Source organism: Oreochromis aureus, linkage group 1 (assembly GCF_013358895.1).
Source record: "Oreochromis aureus strain Israel breed Guangdong linkage group 1, ZZ_aureus, whole genome shotgun sequence".
Classification (NCBI taxonomy): Eukaryota; Metazoa; Chordata; class Actinopteri; order Cichliformes; family Cichlidae; genus Oreochromis; species Oreochromis aureus.
In genome coordinates, this window is record NC_052942.1 from 11,864,542 (window position 1) to 11,886,681 (window position 22,140).

The window sequence follows — 22,140 nt, forward strand, 5'->3', positions numbered from 1 at the left end:
TCTGGACATCTGTCATTTCTCACTGTGTCAAGTCGGTCGCCAAAGTTAAACGCTCCAACGCTATGGTAACTCAAAGAAACATCAGATGTTGGCATCAATAATTCATACCAACTTTTCATTTGTAATGCACCACTGCATTGTCTTTTTGCGTCATATGTGGAGCTGACCTCCACACTCTGCCCTCATTAACTGCTAAAATGCTCTGCTCAACCTACCGTGATGGATCCTCCAGGGACTCTTAAGCAACTATTCTCAATATGACCAGCTGCCTAATTGAAGTGGTGCTGGTGGTAACTATTTATATTTGACCATATTGTGCTAATTAAGTTATAATACCATGAAAAAGTATTTGGCCCTTCATTTTTTTATTTATTTGCACATTTGTCACACTAAATGTTTCAGACCATCAAAGGAAAATTTAATACCAGGTAAAGATGACCCTAATAAATGGAAAAAAAAAAGCTTTTGCAAACATTCCTGGCCGTAAGTGTCAAATGTAGTTGACTCCATTGTTAAATTAAGATTTTATTTTATTATTTTCAATGGCCACACCCACATCAATTTACTGCCAGACCTGTTGAATCAAGAAATCCCTTAAATGGAACCTGTGTGATAAAGTGAAGCAGGTTAAAAGCCAACCAACACATTATGCTATGATCTAAAGAAATCAATAGTCACTGATGCCTATCAGTCTGTAAAGGGTTACAAGGCAGTTTCTAAGGCTTTGGGGCTCAAAAAAGCACCGGTAAGGGCAATTATCAACTGATAAAACTCTGGCGAACTGAACTTTTTGAAAGGTTTGAGTCCTGTTAGCTCTGGTATAAAATTAGCATATTTTACAAAACATCACAAAAACGTGGTGGTAGTGTGATGGTCTGAGGCTGCTTGGCTGCTTCCTGAAGGAGAATATTGAAGCTCAAGCACACTTGATTTGCAGCAGGACAATGAGTCAAAACACACGGTCCACATGTGGATTGTTCAAAAGTAAGTTTTGGTGTGGCATAGTCAAAGTCTCTATTATTGTGCTATCTACTGTACAGTATAAAGCGCCTTGAGGCGACTTTTGTTGTGATTTGGCGCTATATAAATAAAATTGAATTGAATTGGACTCGAACCTAATGAAATGCTTTGGGATGACCTTAACCAGGCCGTTTGTGATAGAAAACACTCCAGTGTGTCTGAATTATTTCTCTAAAGAAAATTGGGCCAAAATTCCTCAAGTGATGTCAAAGACTCATCGCCAGTTATCGCAAATGTTTTCCTGCAATTCTTGCTGACAAGGGTGAAAGAACCATGTTGGGTTTTGCGCGTAAGCCCAGGTTTGGAAAACATTTTCCCCTTAAATGTTTTCAAATCTGGATTTCATATTTACGTCAGTTGTTTTAGTCTAATATTAACATTTGTTGGATAATCTGAAACCTTAAAATCCCAGTGTAAATACACAGCAAAAACTCCAGTGTTAAATTAACACTGGAGAGTGTTTATATGTGTCCACACCTCTGAGTGTTAAATATAACACTGTTGAGTGTTAAATGAACACTTTTGGCAGTGTTATATTTTTTAAAGTAACCAAGTCAGTTTTGAAGATTTACAACGACTGACACAGAGCAGTGCTGATTTTCTAACACTGGAAAATAACTCAAAATGTTAGAAATGTTAATTTAACACTGGAGTTTTTGCTGTGTACATGACTGATTTAAGTCTCTTTTTTTTAAAATTCTAAATCAATTTATAAATTACATTTATATTTAGTTTAATTCCTCTGATGACTTTAGAACATTGTCATCTAAAGCTAAAATAAATTCATACTATCACTATAATGGGTTAAAATGGGTTTGATCTGTTTGGATCATTAAAAATTCTCTAACTTGAATTTTTTAAAGAAAAGTTGATCAAGCAAGCCATTTAATCACCTTGGAAAACATGTATCCATATTGGGTATCTATGTGAATTTTCCGAACCTAATCAAAATAAACCAGAGACAGTGACAGTGATTCTAAAACATGTAAAAACCCAAAAGAGCAAAAAATGCCTCACAAGAAACCAATATTCTCCCAAGAATCAGCCATTTGCCCTTCATGGAAATATGGGTCATTTAACATCACTATCTCAGAGTATTTGGATTGACATAAAATCAATAGAGTGCTAAGATGGGGATGCTACAGATCGGAAGGAACACAGTTTCTTTTTCTCAGCTGTTTTCATCGGCTGGGGCCAAATGTAAACCTGAACTTATCTGCTCCTTCATCGAGAGGATTCAATATTGTTTCTTCACAGATATTACTCGGCATTGCAGAAAGGAGAACAGGTACTAACTGAAACACAGTAAATAAATAATACATTTAAGACTCTTTTTTCCAGTTGTTTATCGGATAGAATTCTGTGAAATGTATTCACATACTGCAACATGTAGAAAGATGTAAAGTACATGAGTTTTTCTTGTGTTCACAGCACACATGTGGCTCATAACAAAATTAACTTGTTCCAGTTTGGTGGTGGTGTTTTAAAAACAGCCCAGAGATGTTTCTCACTGCAGGTCTGTTCTGCCCTCTCCCGGCTCAGCTCCCACATGAGCAGCTGACCTGCTGCAGCTACAGAGACCTCTCGTGGAAGTAAGAGTATCTACACAGCAGCGTCTTCAGCCAGCAGTGTTCTCATTAGAACTCGCCTTTAAATGACTCATTTTTCCCGTGCACTCTCTCTTTCATAGTTTTCAACCACATAATGTTAAATTTCCAGGTGCACTCAGTGCCAGGTGAGTAGTCAGTCATTTGGCACTGAGTACATCATGAGTTTGATATAGAGCAGGGGTGGGCAATTCCAGGCCCCGAGGGCCGGTGTCCCTGCAGGTTTTAGATCTCACCTTGGGTCAACACACCTGAATCAAATGATTAGTTCGTTACCAGGCCTCTGGAGAACATCAGGACATGCTGAGGAGATAATTTAGCCATTTAAATCAGCTGTGTTGGTTCAAGGACACATGTAAAACCTGCAGGGACACCGGCCCTCGGTGCCCACCCCTGATATAGAGCAAACATAATTCTGCTCTATATCAGTATTAACTGCTGTTTGATGTACTTTAAGTGTGCTTTGTTCTATTTTTATATTGTCACATACTAAGTCTGCTGCTGCATAGACTTTCCACCCTCACAAATCAATACATGCATATAGTCAGGTCCATAAATATTGGGACATCAACACAATTCTAACATTTTTGGCTCTATACCCAACCACAATGGATTCCAAATGAAATGAACAAGATGTGCTTTAACTGCAGACTGTCAGCTTTTATTTGAGGGTATTTACATCCAAATCAGGTGAAAGGTGTAGGAATTACGACAGTTTGCACATGTGCCTCCCACTTAAGGGACCAAAAGTAATGGGACAATTGGCTTCTCAGCTGTTCCATGGCCAGGTTTGTGTTATTCCCTCATTACCCCAATTACAATGAACAAATAAAAGGTCCAGAGTTCATTTCAAGTGTGCTGTTCGCATTTGGAACCTGTTGCTGTCAACTGTCAGGATGAGATCCAAAGAGCTTTCACTATCAGTGAAGCAAGCCATCATTAGGCTGAAAAAACAAAACAAACCCATCAGAGAGATAGCAAAAACATTAGGCGTGGCCAAAACAACTGTTTGGAACATTCTCAAAAAGAAGGAATGCACCGGTGAGCTCAGCAACACCAGAAGACCCTGAAGACCACGGAAAACAACTGTGGTGGATGACCGAAGAATCCTTTCCCTGGTGAAGAAACACCCTTCACAAGAGTTGGCCAGATCAAGAACACTCTCCAGGAGGTAGGTGCATGTGTGTCAGAGTCAGCAATCAAGAGAAGACTCCACCAGTGTGAATACAGAGGGTTCACCACAAGATGTAAACCTTTGGTGAGCCCCAAAAACAGGAAGGCCAGATTAGAGTTTGCCAAACGACATCTAAAAAAGCCGTCACAGTTCTGGAACAACATCCTATGGACAGACGAGACCAAGATCAACTTGTACCAGAGTGATGGGAAAAGAAGAGTATGGAGAAGGAAAGGAACTGCTCATGATCCTAAGCAATACCACCTCATCAGTGAAGCATTGTGGTGGAAGTGTCATGGCGTGGGCATGTATGGCTGCCAGTAGTGATGTGACGTTCTGTATCGAGGCTTCAAAGCTTGTGTCGAGTAATGCGTCCATAGCTGTCCATACCTCAACGTTACAAAAGCACAACCACTGTCCACACCCCAACCACACCTCACCTCACAGTAAATGATCATTTCCATTTTAAGCATTTCCAAATAATCATTTTCCATACTGCCAGTATAAATATACACAGTATACTGCCATCACTACAATATACATGTTTTACACACTCCTTTTGTTGTTGACATTTACAGGTTGTGTGCAAAATGCCACACTCTTCAAATTCATGCCAACTAATATTTTTACGTCCAGTACGTCCTACTAGAGCAAATGAAGCTTCAAGACACTTTGCGCTGGTGTGAACCAACTGGATGAAAAGCTTCAGTGCTTCATGAAGCTTCATCTGCCCATCACTAGCTGCCAGTGGTACTGGTTCTCTTGTATTTATTGATGATGTGACTGCTGACAAAAGCAGCACGATGAATTCTGAAGTGTTTCGGGCAATATTATCTGCTCATGTTCAGACAAATGCTTCAAAACTCATTGGATGGCGCTTCACAGTGCAGATGGACAACGACCCAAAGCATACTACAAAAGCAACCAAAGAGTTTTTGAAGGGAAAGAAGTGGACTGTTTTGCAATGGCCAAGTCAATCACCTGACCTGAATCCGATTGAGCATGCATTTCACTTGCTGAAGACAAAACTGAAGGGAAAATGCCCCAAGAACAAGCAGGAACTGAAGACTGTTGCAGTAGAGGCCTGCCAGAGCATCACCAGGGATGAAACCCAGTGTCTGGTGATGTCAATGTGTTCCAGACTTCAGGCTGTGATTGACTGCAAAGGATCTGCAACCAAGTATTAAAAAATGAATGTTTAATTTATGGTTCTTATTCTGTCCCATTACTTTTGGTCCCTTAAGAAGTGGGAGGTAAATTTACAAACTAATGTAATTCCTACACCGTTCACCCGATTCAAATAAAAGCTGACAGTCTGCAGTTAAAGCACGTCTTGTTCTTTTCATTTGGAAAAGAGTCCGTGCTGATTCCATGCTTCCTAGAATGACTGAAGATGATGTTGAATGTGATGCAAAAAGCATCTGTGCAGTGCAAACAAGTCAATTTCTTCACCAGGGTTGAGCAGTCCTTGAATCTCCTGCTGGGTGAAGGTTGTGTAGAAAAGGTCAAGGACATTTTCATATACATTCCTCCACAGGCGCTCAATGCTATAAGACACAGTGAGGGAACTTGTTCATTTATGGTTTTAGAATCAAACTTATGGGAAAGGAGACCCCTTGGACATCAATCAGCATGATGAGAACTATTGATAACAAACGAAAGAATCTTTGGAAAAAAAAAATATCTGAGGAGAATTAATTTATTCTAGTCTGACCCCAGTCCCATCCGCTAACATGGAGGAGGCGGGGTTTATGACCTATACTGCAGCCAGACACCAGGGGGCGATAGAGACGTTTTGGCTTCATTTTTGGGGAGCTGTCGCGTCGTTCATGTTTTCTACAGTCATTGGTAAAAACAGACAAACAGCAGGTAACAGGAACTACTCGGTGCGCCAGCTCTGCACAAGAGCAACTTTTCCTGGAAACTTGGGTCCAAAATGGGATCCTATTGGTGGCTCAGCTGGTTAATAAAGAGGGACAACTACTTACTTACAACGACTTTATTGCACTATATAATTTTCCAATCAGTGTTCAGGAATTCTCAATGGTGCTTGGTGCCATACCCTCAGGGATTTTAATGTTATATAAAAACACTGACAGCTCAATATCTACCTCAGTCACTCTCCCTGATCCAGCTAATTCACCAATAGGAAAAATCTGCTTTTCACATGAACTTGGTAACAGCAATAAGAGAATATGTAGTTTATTTCAAGAAGATGTCGTCTCTCTCCCATATATAATGTCTTATTGGAACCGATATGTTCCAGATATCAAGTGGAAGACAGTCTGGATGATCCCCCATAAATATTTGATTGTAAATAAGGTGAAAGAAGTCTCATTTAAAATTCTACATAAATGTTATCCAGCCAGTCACTACATGGTAAAATTTAAAAGAGACATAAATACTAATTGTACTTTCTGTGGGGATCATCCAGAAACTGTGACACATCTTTTTTGGTACTGTTCTTTTACACAGAGATTCTGGAAGGAATTTAGTAGGTTTGTTATTGTCCATATTTTAAGGGAGTTTTCTTTACGATGGGAAAATGTTTTATTCTGTTTCTTTAAGTTCCCCAAGAAGAATGATAAATGTTTTTTTATGATAAATTTGTTAATACTTTTAGCTAAATTTTTTATCCATAAATGTAAGTTTACTAACAAAACACCATTTTTCTGTCATTTTTTTAAGGATGTGGAAATGTACATACAATCAATATCAGACTCCACCAACAAAAAGGCTCTCAAAACAATATATATGTATTCTTATAATTGTTATTTTTTTCTTTTTACCCCTGGCTTTGTGTGTTCATGTTCTGTTGTTCTGTATACTTCATCTGTTCGTATGTTGTATACACTCATTGTTTGTTAAATAAAGTTTATTAAATACCCCAAAAAAAAAAAAAAAGCTCTGCACAAGAGCACCACTCTTCTTCTAGCGACGTGTCGGCTACTGATGCGTAAGACACCGAGCGCCCTCTGCTGGTGGAACTTATATTACAGACATTAACAGTAGTTTTCCCCAAAAGAAAGTGACTTGAAGCATAAAAATAAAATGGGAGGCTGCAATTCCATGTATTCATCTATATCATAGTGCCACACATGCCCAAAACTTAATTTATCACATTAAATAAATGTGAATGGCTAGAAAAATCAAAATCAAAATATGAAACTCCAAAATAAAGTTTATTTAAAGCCACTGAGGTTACAGTGATCCTGAAATATATGTGCATGTGCTTTGCAGTACATTAGGCAAGTCAGTTCTTTATTAACGAGGCCACATATTACTGAATAAAGTGAATAATATATGGATCCACATCCATAAGCACATTTCTCCATTTGTTTTAAGTTTTTAAACCAGGAAATATTTTATTATACACAATGAAACCAGAACCTGCAAGCTTTTTGTTTTGAAAGAAGAACCCTTTAATCTGAGCGAATCCCTCCTGCCTCCCATCATCCCAGGACCTGAAGACGTTTCACAACATCAGCTTCTCTCTGGTGTTTTCAGGAAATAAATGAGGACACTGAGCTCGAGCGCTGCTCCACCAGCTACAGGTTTAATATCAGATCAACAACAGTAGAAAAACAGAGGCAGAGACTACCAGACAAAAAGAAGAGTAGGAAATCCAACATCATCCAACAGGCTCTTTAAAATAATTCCTCTGTACAGTATTTACACACACACACACACAGAGCACGTTTACAGCTACACACTGAGGAGGAGGAGCCTGTCACTCAGTCAGTACAAGGAAGCATACTGAATACTGCCCTCTGATTGGCCGACCCTCCTCCATCCAGTGTTCTCTTTATTTCACGTGAAGCTGAGACGCATCCAGGTAACGGTGTGATGTCATCCGGAGCTGAGCCCGTCCTTCTGAAAGAGGTCAGAGGTCACCCAGTCGTCCCTGCAGGTATGTCACTGTGAGCTCTGCCCACCTGCATCCCAGCAGCACCTGTTGGCCAACAGGAGCTGCATCCCAGCAGCACCTGTTGGCCAACAGGACCGCCCAGAACCAGCAAAACCCAAAGGGACCAGGATCCGGTCCAGCGAGGGTCGGAGTAGTTGGCTGGATGTCCAGGCACAGATATCAAACATACACAGAACACCACTGAACTGATGTCACAGAAACAGAAATGCTTCTTCACGTGATCCAGTCACATTACTCAGAGAGGCGTAGAGGCTGACCAATCAGGTGTGCCTGTAGAAAGTGAGAGGAGATCACGGCTCAGTAGATTTTACCAGGGAATGGTTTGAAATTAAAACAAAGAAGAAGGTGAGGAGGAGGAGGAGGCTGATGTCCTGTTCAGTAACACTCTGTTTTTTTACACTGAGATTCACTGATCTGACCAGTAGGTGAAGCTGCTGCGCTGAGACACCTGAAGTAGGGCAGGTGAATTTAAGTACAGGTGGAGAGGAGCAGCACAGAAGTCCAAGCATGTTCACGGATGTGATGAGCACCTGCGCATTACTCACGCATAACTACTTTTTATTAATTGTGAGTTTTTGGTGTGTTTAAAAAAAAAGTAGCAAGAAAGAGCAGAGGAGGATCAGAGGATCCCTTTCGAGCTATGAATCATGGGAGGAGAGGTCAGCTTGGTTTGGGGTAACCTTCAGCACCAGGTATTACCCCGTCCTCCTCTTCTACAAACGCTTTCAGCGAGTGTATGAACACACTGCAGGGCCGACATCATCTACCTGCATTTATACCTGAAACAGGTCTGTGTGTGACATCACCATGGCTGTGTGCCATGGCTGTGTGGGTGGTCACTAAACTCTGAGCAGGTTGTCCTCCAGTCTGAGAACACCTGAGCTGAAGAGGATCTAAAGGCAGCAGGCGAGGCTCACCTGAGGGGTAGGACAGCTCGTACAGAGGGTATCCCAGGTGGTGATGGGACTGCATGATGCGCTGCGAGGGCGAGGAGCATGGCCGGTCGCCCTCCCTTTCTCTCTCCCGCTCTCGGTCATGTGGCGTCTTGCTGTCCTGGATGGACGACGACTTGCTTTTGTACTGGCGACAGGTGTATAGAGCCAAAAATGTTAGAATTGTGTCAATGTCCCAATATTTATGGACCTGACTGTATATCATCCATCTTTAAGTGCAAGTAAGTAGTGGTTCCTTGTCTGTGATTACAGTCTCAGAAAGCATATTTAATTAGAAAAGCCAACCAGAGTCAGTTAAGTGGACAATTTGAATCCCTTCACAGGTCACCTACAATGCTATTTTGGTCATCTGCTGTGTGTACTCTTTGTTATTCTCTTATTGTTGTACGATATAAACTTGTCGCATCCCTCAATCTAAAAACACACAGTTGCTGTTCATTGCACAACAGAGTGGATCATAACCTAAGCCTCTTTATAAACCACAACCTGCACATTCACAACTTGATCCTGTTTCGTGTGTTTTTTTAAATCATATTTGCGATGAAATATACATATATTTTTAATGTTAATGTACTCTGTTCTCTGGCAGGTAATAAAACTCTATTCAACTAGTTTTAAGAGGGAAAAAGGTCCCATTTCAAATTTTCTCGCCAGTGCAGTTTTTTTATTCTTAGTTTGCATTTGTAAAAGAACTTCATTTGTCATTAGAATAACAGTAACACAGCCTTGAAACCACTTGTGAGTCGACTGTACAAATCAAGCCTCTAAAAGGATACGTGTAAATAATTATGAACAGTTCTGCTGAACATGTTGAATAAAAGCTGATTTTTTAAATTTCAGTTGCATCTTGTTTTATTTAAAAGCAACTTTGACAGTGTACAGAGGCAAACTTATGTTTTCGTATGAACTTTTACTTGTACTTTAATTAGCTTCTGTACTTAAAATGGGTATTTTTCACAGAAGAGGTTTAACAAGTTCATAGAAGTTATTACAAGCAGCTTAACTAGAATGTTTTTTCTTTCTTTCTTTCTTTCTTTAGTTTTGGCTACCTACAAATGACCTTGATACAATTGAGGAGAGGTAAAGGAGCAAAGCCCAACTGTGGGCCACTGAAACAAAAGACCTTGGAACAATTTTAGTAAATGTTTTTGGCATCTTGCTCATGTCTGATATTATCAACGTGCAGGTGCAGAGTACAAGGTTGCTGTGTTGTTGTAAAGGTTACAGAAATCTGGTGGAGGTTAGTGAAAGTGCACTTTATTCCCATAACTGCTCCAGATCAGACTGGGTTTTGTGATGGTCTGCACTAATCTTTGAGTCTGATTATGAGCTCTTTTTAACCTCTTACAGACTTATGTAACACTGGAACCAGAATTATAAAAGAAAAAAGGTGTCAATAAACACTGCAACACTTCACTGAAAATGACAAGATGCCAACAAATGACTTGCTCCAGAGTTTCTTTAATGAACTGACAACCCACCAGCCACAGCATTAAAACCACTGGCAGGTAAAGCGTATAAAATGAATCATCTTGTTTTAATAAAACGCTCTGCTACAAAACCTCAGGTCTTGGAATTTAAGGGGACACAAACCACCCACCTAAATATTGCAACACCAGCAGGGGTTCCCCCAGCAGGACAATGCATCTACCACACAAGGAACACAGCAAGGAGACCCAGGTGCTGACCCAGCTTCCAAACATCTCAAATCTCAAGCTGAACAAGCTTGCACGAGACCCCAGGGATCAACTCCAGTCTACCGAGGCAACCCACAGGACCTTTGTGATTAGAAAAAAACAAAAGACAACCCCAGAGATATCATGTCAATTCCACTGATGACTCCGAGCTGTTTTGCAGCACAATATTAAGCAGGTGATTTAATGTTAAAGCTATCAGTTCATATGCCCTACCAAAGTTCAAGAGGTTGGTCATCTCATAAATAGGAGTACAGCAGCATAGTCCCTAAGTGGTAATTCGTTATATTTATACAAAGGAAAAGAGTGGGAGGCTGCGGCTCCAAGTTTAATTTTTTAATTTTTTTTTTTTTTTTTGTGGTGAGTCACGGTGTCCGGATTCATAGGCTGCATCCTCCCGAGGCCGCATTTGGAGGCCGATTACGACACGATATAAAATACCAGAGGAAAGAATACAAGATCTGCTTTAATGAATCTTGGGTCACAATGATAAAGCATATGAAGCTGTTTTTAAGAAAAAAATGAGACACACAAGGTGTTTCCTTTCAATTAATTTGAATATTTTCAAAGTAAAGCTCCAATAACCCTGGAATGTTATTGTTTTTATATTGTCTAACATTTGTATAAACGTGTTTTTATGAACATTTTTAATCATTATTTCATTGTTTTTATTTGTTTTTGTAGTAGTTATTAGTAGTCAGGTTATTATTAGAGGTCTTCACAACTGTTTTTAAGTCTTGCCTTTCTTGATAAATAAAGTTTAAAGGCATGCCTCTGAACTGAAGAGTCATATTTCAGTTATGTTCAAACAAACAATTCTTACATTAATTTATAAGAACAAATGTAGTTCACATCCATCTGAAATTATAGTACTATACTATTTTTTAATTATTATTTTATTTTTGTCCTATTCTGTGATTCCATCGCAGCAATCACTGAGAGCACTGTGGTTTTATATGTTGGCGTATTTTATTTTATTTTTAATGACATAATTCACGTTTGCACGTATAAAACATATTCTGTCTGCTATAATATTGATAAATATCCCTGTAATTTTTAAATAAGCCTCTCTTTAAATTGTTGGCCACAGTAACACGTGATTTTCCCTTCAGCGGCCTCCTCTTTGATGTGGAGCACGTGAACGGACTGAGGCCCTCGAGCACTGTCATTAGCTGGGCACACGTTCACTAAATTATGACTAATTAGCTGTTAGCACGCCTCATAAATATGACCTTTTATTGCAGCCAGCGGTCGTTGTTGTGACATTTCTTTTAGGCTGTCTGTCCACATCATGGCGTTTTCCCTGGTGAGTTGAAACGGCATTAAATGGGTGAAATAAGTCAGTTTTGCGCCACGTCTAACGTTATTATTTGAACGTATACCGCCTCATTTGGCCCATTAGTTCCTCCCCGGAACAAAACAAACAAACAAACAAACAAAAATTCACTTTGCAGCATGGTGCACAAGCTTGACCTTTAGCTTTTAGCATGAGTGCTGGGTTAATTGTGTCCCTCTCACGGCCTCCTTCTGCAGAGAAACGAAGCCCGCAGGCCTGAGAGCCCGGACACCGATTCTCCGGCACTGTCCACCTGCAGCAACGCAGACATCTTCCGCAGGATGAACACTATGCTGGGCAACGCTCTGGATTTCACCGGTGTGTGCACCACACCCAACACCAAGGGAAAACCAAACCTGATGTCCGGTAAACCCTCACTCGTCATTCACTCTGCAAGAGTTAAACATTGGTGGGCTTGTGTGCAAAGGCGAGAAACCAGTAGTATCCGACACTACTGCAGCCTAAACTTATTTAAAACGAGGCTGTAGCCATGAGGGTTGCAAGGGTTTTAGAAATGCTCAAATAGCTTAATACGTAGCAAAGTCCGCGCAAGTCTGTAGTACTTTTATTAAGGTCTAATAGTCAAACTGCATTTTCTGCTAACTTTATTTGCCTACACATCATGTGCTCATTGTGGTCACTTGCAGTCAGGGAAACGTGAAGGCCTTGATTTTGGGCCCCAGATGGTATCAACAGCTGTTTTCACTGTCTGATAAAAATGTTTTAATCTTGTAGACTACAATTTCCCAAATGGGTTTCCTTTCCAGTGTTTTCATCTTAAATGCAGTTTTTGACCAGGAAACAGCCTGAGATGATATTTATAACAAAGCAGGAAATCCTTGTGCAAATCCTAGAAAAGGAAGTGTTTTAGCTATTCAAGCAGAATTTTCTTTCAGTAAACCTAAAGATTGGGCTATATTAGTAATACAGGTACAGTAGTATTGAGGGATATTACATAAGCAATATTGCAACAATTTGAGTCCCAAAGTGCTTGAATTTCTTTGGAAATTCCCAGTATTTCTCAGTTGTGTGAATTTTGATGCTTTTAGTTTCATGTACAGTGAAGTGTTAGAAAGCAGGTCACATGACCTCTAACCTCGGTGGGAGCTTCTCCTGCTGCTGTGGTTTGCATTTTCCTTAAAACCACAAAACCATGAAGGAACATGCATGCAGTGTGCAAAACCAATGTGGTACTCTGTAAGATGAGAGGCTGCATTGCCTATAATGGAAATCCCCCTTTGACTTTTTTAAAGCTGTTGAACCTCCTTCACCTTGTCTTTTTATTCAGGTGCCAGCAGCTGATTCATACTGCATTGCTGGTCTGCAGCATTGCAGTAGTTCTAAGTGTCTTTTTTTTTTTTTTTTTTTTTTTTTTTTTTTAAAAACCACAGGAGAGGTATTTGCCAAGATTTTGGCTCAGCTCAGTGCTGGAGTCCTTTCTTTCAGTTAGTTTGCTTAAGGCATGTCTGCTCTTGTGACTTCTGGTCTTGTTTTTAGATGACAATACAATCCTTAGTTTGACATGAGCAGAGCATAAATGTTGCATAGCAAAGGTAAGCTGGGTCTTGATGCACAATGAGCTGAAGTTCTTCTTTGGTCTCTGTCCCATCCACTCCAGCTTAGTCTTGCTGAATCAGGGGTGTAACTGGCAGCTGGAAGCTTTCCAGGCCTGGAGAGGGAAGGGAGGAGCTGGTGGTGCAAATCACTCAGTCCTCAACATCTGATCAGTCAGCTGCTTCAGCTACAGCAAGACACTGCTTGCCCGTTTGTTCAGTGTTGGTGTGCTAAAATAAATTCACAAGCCAGTCTGAAACTGAAATACCCTGAGCATCCTCAAGTCTACAATACTTTAGTTGAAGTCTGCTGAGTCATTTGCTCCCATGCTGCCTCCCGCCATGCTTCTGTAGCTCTGCCCCTCTCTCCCCCCCCCTCCCTCCTGCCTCTGTCAGCTTGCTCGGGGAAACAAGGCTAGACACAGAGTAAGCAGCAGTAACGGCAGCAGCTGTCTTCACACTGACTCGGAGACGTGCTGTGCCTACCAGAGGGGAGTACTTCTATCAACAAGCCAATAGCTCCAACAGGAATTTTTCATTACACAGTTGTTAGGCAAGGAAGCGGGGAGGTGGGGGAAGCTGATGTCATTAGCAGGGGTGTGCGAGTGCATCAGCAGCCATGTCACATGCTGCTAGGTGGGTCAGTGATGCGGACGGAGATGCATGGCAGTTGCACCGGGCACAGAGGCAGCAGGTTAGCTCCGCCGTCAGCCAGGGTAGGGGAGATGTGTTTATTGAGGGAGTTTATTGCGGTTTCTTTACCAAAAGGGGTTTTGACAAGTCTTGCTTTGATCTTTTCTGTATAATGATGCCGATGGGAGGTTGAAAAACGTTCTTTATGGCTGTCTAACACTTATCTCCTTTCGCTCTTGCTTAATCTGTGAACTGGATTTCGGCAGAGTCGGACCTGGCTGCAGTGGGCAGCAGGAGGATGCTTTTCCCAAACTGCGATGCCATGCCTGGCTCTCAGGACATGTCGTTGTCCAGGGACCCGTCGGGTGTCACAGACCTGGGCCTGGGTCTTCAGTCTCTCCGTCTGTCTGGCTGGGACAAACCTTGGAGCAGCCAGGAGGCAGATACACACACCTCCCCATCTCACGTTCAAACCAGCTCACCCTCCAGTAAGTGCCAGACCTTTAACTGTGTGTTATAGCATTCTGTTGTTTTGGAGGTACCAGTTTCCCCAAAAGTTTTTTTTCTGGCTCTTACTTTTGAAGAGAAAATTGGAATGGATATAGTAAGGTTGTTTTTTTTTATTGTGTAGATCTTATTAATATCAAAATAAGATGGTTGATTAACAGCAGTCGGTGTGGGAACAGCCTGTAGCGTCACTACGGAGGATGATGTGGCAGTTTTGCTTTACTGCATCCCTAGCAAACACACGAACAGCCAGTGAAGCTACTTTTCTTTCCCAAGTTAAATAGAGAGTCAAGTTAAATATTTGTTACCTGTTGATCAAACTTCAGTCAGGGATGTCAGTCAGAAAACTGCACTAACCCTACATATCAGCCTAAGTCAAAGCTGAGTGACAGAGGTACGCCAAGTATGTGTAAATTTTGACATTCTTCAGACAGGTCTCGTTTGAGGCTGTTTTGCCATTTGAGCGGCACTGATAAGGATGCCCCATTTGTCCTGACCCATTTGTAGCACTATAGTTTTGCTGCATGTCCACACCAACCCAGTGTAACTTCATTTAAAGCTTTCCAAACTGGGCCTGCAACAAAGTGGGACAAAGCTTTGAATGCGGCCTACAGCTGAATAATCCCCCTCAGAGCCTCATGTTGACTTGCAGGCCACACCGTACATACCCATCACTGTTGCCAGCTGACTCACTTGGGCATCAAGAACAAGTGACTTGTTAATGCTTAAGGAATTGTTGCTTGGTATTTACTGGATTTGTTAGAAACACTGGCTTCCAATTGATTTGACTTATAAAAAGGCATCTAGCATCTGAGGGGAGAAATTGTTTCATCAGCAGTCTGGTTAGAAAATAAAACCAATTGAATGACTCAACAACTTGAGCTTTAAGGCTCTGTTGGCAGCCAGCTTGCACATCTGGTATCTTGACTAAGAATATTTTTGGAAACCTCAGTTCACATGGCTACCTTTCAGTTCTGATCAATGTCTGTCTGTAGATTCAGCACAAAACTCAATTTAAGATGCCCTTGAAGATGCACCTTTTGAAACTCGAGTTTGCTGTGCAGCTTCATTCCTAACAAATCAATGCAGCTCTTTGGGCACAAATCCCATTTTCTTCAGTTTACTTGAAAAGCTGAAATGGCAAACAAGCTATCGAGTAACCTTACTCGATAGCTTGGCTGGCACAGATCGCACTCTTTTCATACTGATTGTAATTGTTTTTCAGTGTTGGGTCTACTGAACAGTCCCTTCAGTGGCCTCCTTGGAAAGCCCCCAGGCTACCTGCCCCCCGATTCCATGAGCATGACGGCTGACTTTCTGGAGAAGTTTCCCGGTGTTGCTCGTATGGCAAACCGTCTAGACTCATGCTCCTTTTTGGACTCTCGCTCCAGCAGTCCTGAAGACTCGGAGACCAGTGGCTTCAGCTCTGGCTCAGATCACCTGTGTGACATGTTGGTAAGGCAGATGACTTTTATTCTCCAGCTTTGTGTTGGATTGGTGGAAGGTGAATATCTCAAACCTCAATCGACCCATTTACTGTTTTACTGTAGCATCCAAATCTACAGGGTGTGGCATGAAAAGATGGGCTTAGAGTGTGATTTGTGTGCATGAACTTCACTTTCATTTCTCTGCAAGAGTCTTGCACTTAAAGGTATGATAAAGTAATTTAAGGTTATTTAAGGGGGAAAAAAATTGTTGTTCTAATGTGTAATTACATCTTCCAACAGTTGATGCATTGTCATAAATCTAAAATTAATCTATTAGAAATGCACAAGATTAGACAGTTTGGGGAAGCCACCATGTTGCCCTGCCATATTGTATACAGGGGCTGAGAGAGCACGCCATTTCAACTATAACCTCTTCACCTCAAAGCTCATTACCTGAACTGAAGTCTCCTCTAACACACAAACATGCTTATTTAGTCCCAATATTGTCACAGTTGTCAACGGTCTGGGTCACGTTTAAGTCTACTAAATGGCAGCAGCTGGGTATAAGCTAACATTATGCCAGCTAATGTTAGGCTTTTGTGTCCTAAAGTCAGACTTTTTAGAAAGACAGTTTCACTAATACTGTAAAAAGCAGTGCTTACAACCAAAACTGGTATCTTCTGCTCATCGCAATATCTGTCATTGGACGGAAGTGAGCTTTACTGACTCACCAGCTTGTATTGGACGCCTTTCAAAGTTTTACAGCCACTTTCAGAGTAAATGGACACTCGGCATATTGACAGCTGATGAACAGTGACTGATGGCCAACAATCACTACAGATGAATAGTGGCCAGAGCTGTTTGTCCTCCAGCAGCCGCTGTAGATAAGATTATGTACTTAAATCTGGAGGGGCACTAAATCGAATTTGGTTGACTACAATCTGCAGTATACTGATATCTAGCGGTGAGATTTTACACTTTACCTTTTTAAGATTGTTACGTTCTCCTCAACTGACAGGAATCTACCTTAACCTTCCTTTGGCCTGCTTTTTAACTTTGAGGATTTAAATTGTTTGCTGTGTCCCCAATAGATTAATGTCAATCATCAGCTTCATTGGTCAGGCTTCATCACAGGATATTTTCAGTTTTAACTTTCTGGCTTTTTTCCTTGTAAAACATCAAAAATGATTGTTGGAGATGGATGTCAGAAATTAATCAGTTATATTAAGGCATGCAAAGAAAAGATTAATCCTGTAGGGTTTTTATTTTTTGTGCCACATTGGCATTTATTAACTTCGAGTTTTGGCAGCAGACAGTGTGGACTGCAAATTTCTGATTATCAAGTCAGATACTGCACCCAGTCTAAACCTTTCAGTGAATTTCAGACTTTTTTATTTTAATACACAGAATGGAGGAAAATATGAGGCCACTTTACACTAACGCATATCTTCTTCTCCAGTCCACTTTGCGGATTTCCCCTCCCCTGCCTTATCTCACGTCAAACGTGCAGAAGGACCTGCTGCGACTGGGCTCTCGCCTGGACCCTCAGGACACTAGCTCTCCTCTGACCCCTCCATCCAGTGCCAGCCCTTCCTCCTTGGCTATTTCCCGTCGCTGGCGTGGTGGCTCTTCGTGGCCAGGTGCAGATGTACTTGATCAGCCAGAGGATGCTTTCAGCATTGAGAGGGAAGCCCGCCTGCATAGACAGGCTGCAGGTAGTCACTACTCATTAATCATCTTGAAACTGTTAAGCATGACCAATCCACAAACCTTGTCTGTCTTGTTTTCAACTCAGCTGTGAATGAGGCGACATTCACCTGGAGTGGACAGCTGCCTCCCCGTAACAATAAAGATCCTCTTTACTCCTGCAAGGTCTTTCTTGGTGGTGTACCTTGGGACATCACGGAAGGTAAGTGTGGCTGTAAACGGTCTTTATTTTCAAACACGTTCTTCTGATTTTATGACGGGGGTTGTTTGGTTTTTGTTTTAAAGATTTGAAAAGATTGTGTATTGAAATCCCAGATACAGACATGCTTAAATCTGTTTCTGTGGATGCACATAGACTTTTATTCCCTTTGGGTTTTTCAGGTTTGGCCCTACTTTAATGTTTTAACACATGTGGCTCTGATGGTTCTGAACAGTTCACTTAACAGTATAACAGTCAGCTATAGTGTGTTTTACTTGGTACATGCCAGCTTTTTTTATTGTAGCTTTACAGAATTGATTAATGCTGAATTGTTTAGTTTGCTAACCAGTATCTTGGCAACAGCTGCAGATGTGTGGCTATAAATGGCAGCCACTGAAAACTAGAGCTTGGGACTAATGGCAGCATGAAATAAACATGCATTCTTGGATATCATTCATTTTTAAAAATGACTCTACTTAAACCCTTATTTACTGTAGTCTTTTTGGCAGAGATTACAGGCATTGGTTCAAACCTTACTATCTTGGTACATCTCACTGTCACACACTGAAGATGTGCATTGTTATTCCACCCTCACAAACTGATGCTTTATTTCAGCTGGCCTGATCAACACCTTCAGTGGTTATGGCCCGCTGACTGTGGAGTGGCCGGGTAAGGATGGAAAGCACCCTCGCTGTCCTCCCAAAGGTAATGTCGCCAAAGGTAACAAAGAGCTGGTAGGCTATTTTTTTTCCTTCTGGTTTTAAGGTGGCACTGTGGTGAGCATGTAGAAAGGTGGTGAGTAACTGATGGAGATTCTGAGCATTACTGGAGCATAAAACACGGTGTTAGAAGCAGGGGTGGGCAAATGCTTTCGGTAACACTTTGCTAATTAGTTTGTATAAATGAGTTTTGTGGACCTCCAGTGGTGACGTACCCCCACAGGCCATTAAGTTGTAAACTGGTTTTATGACAGTTTTTCAAGTCATTATTTTTCTCAAATTTTCTTAAATCTACATTTTATATGGACTTGGGCTAAATTTGGTCAGCATTTCATCACTGATTTATCAGTCTAATTATGCATTACTTTACACTCCTAACTTTTTCGGTTGGACTTGGAACTTAGTGTTTCACTTTTGCAGTCGCATCATTAAAAGCATTAAACCTGGCTTGGTGTCAAGTACTCGGCACCTTTCAAAGCTTTCAGCAAATCTGCTACAGACAAGTTGTAAACTGTCAGAACCTTTTGGAAACTATATTAAATGCTAACAAGTCTTACTGTAGTTGCTGTTACTCAGTCTTGGGTTGTTGTAGCTTGTAGTTCAAGAGGCAACATGCACTGTAGCACCCGTGGTATCGGTCTGCCCTGCAGAATGATGCAGCAAGTAAGCCTCTTTTAAAGTGTTTTGCTGTTTGTCTGTAGGCTACGTTTACCTGGTGTTTGAGAATGAGAAGTCTGTCCGGGCTTTGCTCCACGCCTGCTCCCAGGACCCGTTTCACCCTGAGGACAACAGAGAGTACTACTTCAAGATGTCCAGCCGCAGAATGCGATGCAAGGATGTAGGTGGAAACGAAGCATGCAAGGCATTATTTACTCACTGCATTTACAACTTACGAAATGCTGGATAATCAAATAGCTGTCATATTGTACTCGAGTATGTTTAAGAAATATAGGTATAGTTTGAATTCTGTCTGTGATGTAACTCCAAGAAATGGGTTGTCCAGGATTAGATGCTGTAGAATCTGATTTCACACACCTTGTTTGTCAGATTTCAACAATGACTAATTCAAGTGAGATCACCAGCACACACATATATATATATATGGACACATGTAGAAAGCTTCTACGTCTATGGATTCTTTGGTCAGACCTTCTTGTTGAGCACACTTATTACGAGACAGTTGGCTTTTGTTTAGTGAGCGATCCTATTGAAGGACAGGAAGCGAGGATGTCTGTCCTGAATGCTGTGGCTCTTGGCTGCTACAGGTGCAGGTGATACCCTGGGTGATCTCTGACAGCAACTACGTCCGTTGCCCTGCTCAACGTCTGGACCCGAGTAAGACTGTGTTTGTTGGCGCGCTGCACGGCATGCTGAATGCTGAGGCGCTGGCCAGCATCATGAACGATCTCTTTGGAGGAGTCATGTATGCTGGCATCGACACGGACAAGCACAAGTACCCAATAGGTGAGACTGCTAGTCTCGAATTGTCAGTCAGCATCTACTGCAGTGTGGTTCTTGGTGACCACTGTAGGTGTGGTTTGACCTTTAAGAGCTGCTTTGAGTGACATGATTTGTCTTCTGTACAGGCTCTGGACGTGTCACTTTCAATAATCAGCGCAGTTACCTGAAGGCTGTGTGCGCAGCATTTGTGGAGATTAAAACACCCAAGTTTACAAAGAAGGTAAAGACATTGTTTACTGCATGTGTTCTCCACAGCAGCAGAGAAGTCTTTCAACAGTTTTGTGCTGCTTTTGGTTAAGTGTCAATTTTCAAAACTTGTCTGCTATAAATTGAGCGTTGTTTCCCCTTCAGGTTCAGATTGACCCCTACCTGGAAGACTCCATGTGTCAAGTTTGCCTTCGCCAACCTGGACCTTTCTTCTGCAGAGACCAGGTCAGTGGAAACTCCTGCTCCCTTTTTTGTGAGCAGTGGCTGGGTTCAGTCAAGCTTTCTGTCCAGTAGACTTCATGTCTTATGCTGAACCAGAATATTAAAATTTGGTAATTAAATCATGATCCTTTAAACTTGTTTGTAAATGAGAGGACACAGAAAAAGGGAATTATGCAGCTTGAGTCTTAACTGTAGTTCAACCTAATCTTCTGTGAGAACAGTTGTACTTAAAGTTCTCTATTGAAATATGGGAGTGATGTTGTTATAGAAGTTTAGAACTTGTCTTGTTTTATTGGTAGTTTAATTAAAGTTTAAGTGATAATATTGTTAAACTGATTTTAAATCAGACGTGCCTCTATAATGCACTCTTAGGCCTGCTTCAAGTACTACTGCCGCTCCTGCTGGCACTGGCAGCACTCAATGGACATCTTAAGCAACCACCGGCCCCTCATGCGCAACCAGAAGAACAGGGACTCCAGCTAGAGGAGACGGATTCAGAGTCCCTGAAGGGCCAGAGGAGGTGCCCGTCTGCACGGGGCAAGGCTGCCCGCCAAGGAGAGCACGTGTGCCAGACCTCCGGTACAAGGATACCATGGCACACCACCAGGCACTGGGGATATCACTATAGAAAATGTTCACTTTTGCACTTGCTACATTTTTGCTGTTCACAGTGGCACTATGCACAGTGACCTTGTTGGGAAAGACAAGGGGCCCTTCACTCTTATGCATTTTCCCAGACTTGTGGCCAGATGGAAAGATGGGAGTCAGCCTAAGGTTAAGAAGTGGATGAAAACACCATTTCTTTAAATTTTTTTTTTTTTCGTTTACATGTGTTGCATAGTGAAGAGCAATCACGCAAGTCTCATTGCCGTTCATTGGCAAACGCCATACAGTGCCTTTAAATTTTTATTTTCCCCCCCTCCCCCTACCCCCAGTTGGCATCAGTTTTTTCCTGTGCAAGCCAACTGGTGTTTCTTACTTTTGGGAGTTGAATGTTGGGCTTCATTTAACCAGTCGCATTTCAGACATTTTTACGCAGTTTTTTACTAATTTGTACACAAACGGTTTTAAGTCATGACATGAAAATTCTGAACAATTATACCCAGTGGCTGTTTATGGGAAAACCCCTTTTTTTTTTTTTTTCCTGGCTTTTTTTTTTTTTTTTTTTTTTAATTTGCCCTCCCAAATTTCAACTGAATGGGCACAAATTGTTGGATGTACTACTTCGACTTTGTTGGTCCAGTTATATTAAATGTAACGGTAGTACTGGATAACTCAACTGGTAATCCATTTTCTTTTTCCAAGCAACTGATGGATCTTGATGAAAGTACAGTGAGCAAATCATTTGTACATAGTTTGATTTTTGTTTTTGCACTTTTTAATTTGCACGTGTGGAGAGGTGGCAGTGGTTTTTAATCACTTTTTGTACATCGGCAGGGGGACATGCCTATGTTAGAACAGCTGCTTGTTTCCTGTTGAATGTAAGAACTTCCACTTAGCTGATGATAAATTATCTATCCCAGAGCTTGAGTAGACCAGTACATGATTCAATGCTTTCTTATCCCATTTTGCCTTCCTGTTCCAGTTGGACATAAATGCATAATAAGCTGTGTGCCAAAGACGAAGTGTCTTTTCTTTATCCATTAGGTTTGTCATGCTGAGCTTGTTGTCCCTTAGCCCAGCTGCTTTTTAGAGTTTTGAAAGTCTACCTCATTGTGGTCTGCCAAGTTTGCTGCTACTTAACAGTTGTGGAGTATGTTCAGATTGGGCACAATAAAGGTGTTTAAGCATTA

At 41.4% G+C, this 22,140-nt stretch overlaps 1 protein-coding gene across 4 annotated transcripts; it reads left to right on the forward strand.

Moving 5' to 3' along the window:
- The first annotated feature begins 11,517 nt into the window (after positions 1-11,517).
- On the forward strand, positions 11,518-22,140 carry LOC116323953 (cytoplasmic polyadenylation element-binding protein 1). Of its 4 annotated transcripts, none has more exons than XM_031744445.2 (12): positions 11,518-11,682; positions 11,910-12,078; positions 14,165-14,386; positions 15,631-15,860; positions 17,292-17,547; positions 17,628-17,741; positions 18,354-18,443; positions 19,159-19,295; positions 19,723-19,921; positions 20,044-20,138; positions 20,270-20,350; positions 20,720-22,140. In XM_031744445.2, the coding sequence occupies exons 1-12, from the start codon at positions 11,668-11,670 to the stop codon at positions 20,828-20,830; spliced, it is 1,719 nt and encodes a 572-aa protein (XP_031600305.1). In that variant the 5' UTR covers positions 11,518-11,667; the 3' UTR covers positions 20,831-22,140. The 4 variants fall into 4 exon arrangements, with proteins under 4 accessions (XP_031600305.1, XP_039463508.1, XP_031600304.1 ...); XM_039607574.1 differs by having other exon boundaries at positions 11,910-12,030; positions 18,354-18,458; XM_031744444.2 differs by having other exon boundaries at positions 11,519-11,682; positions 18,354-18,458.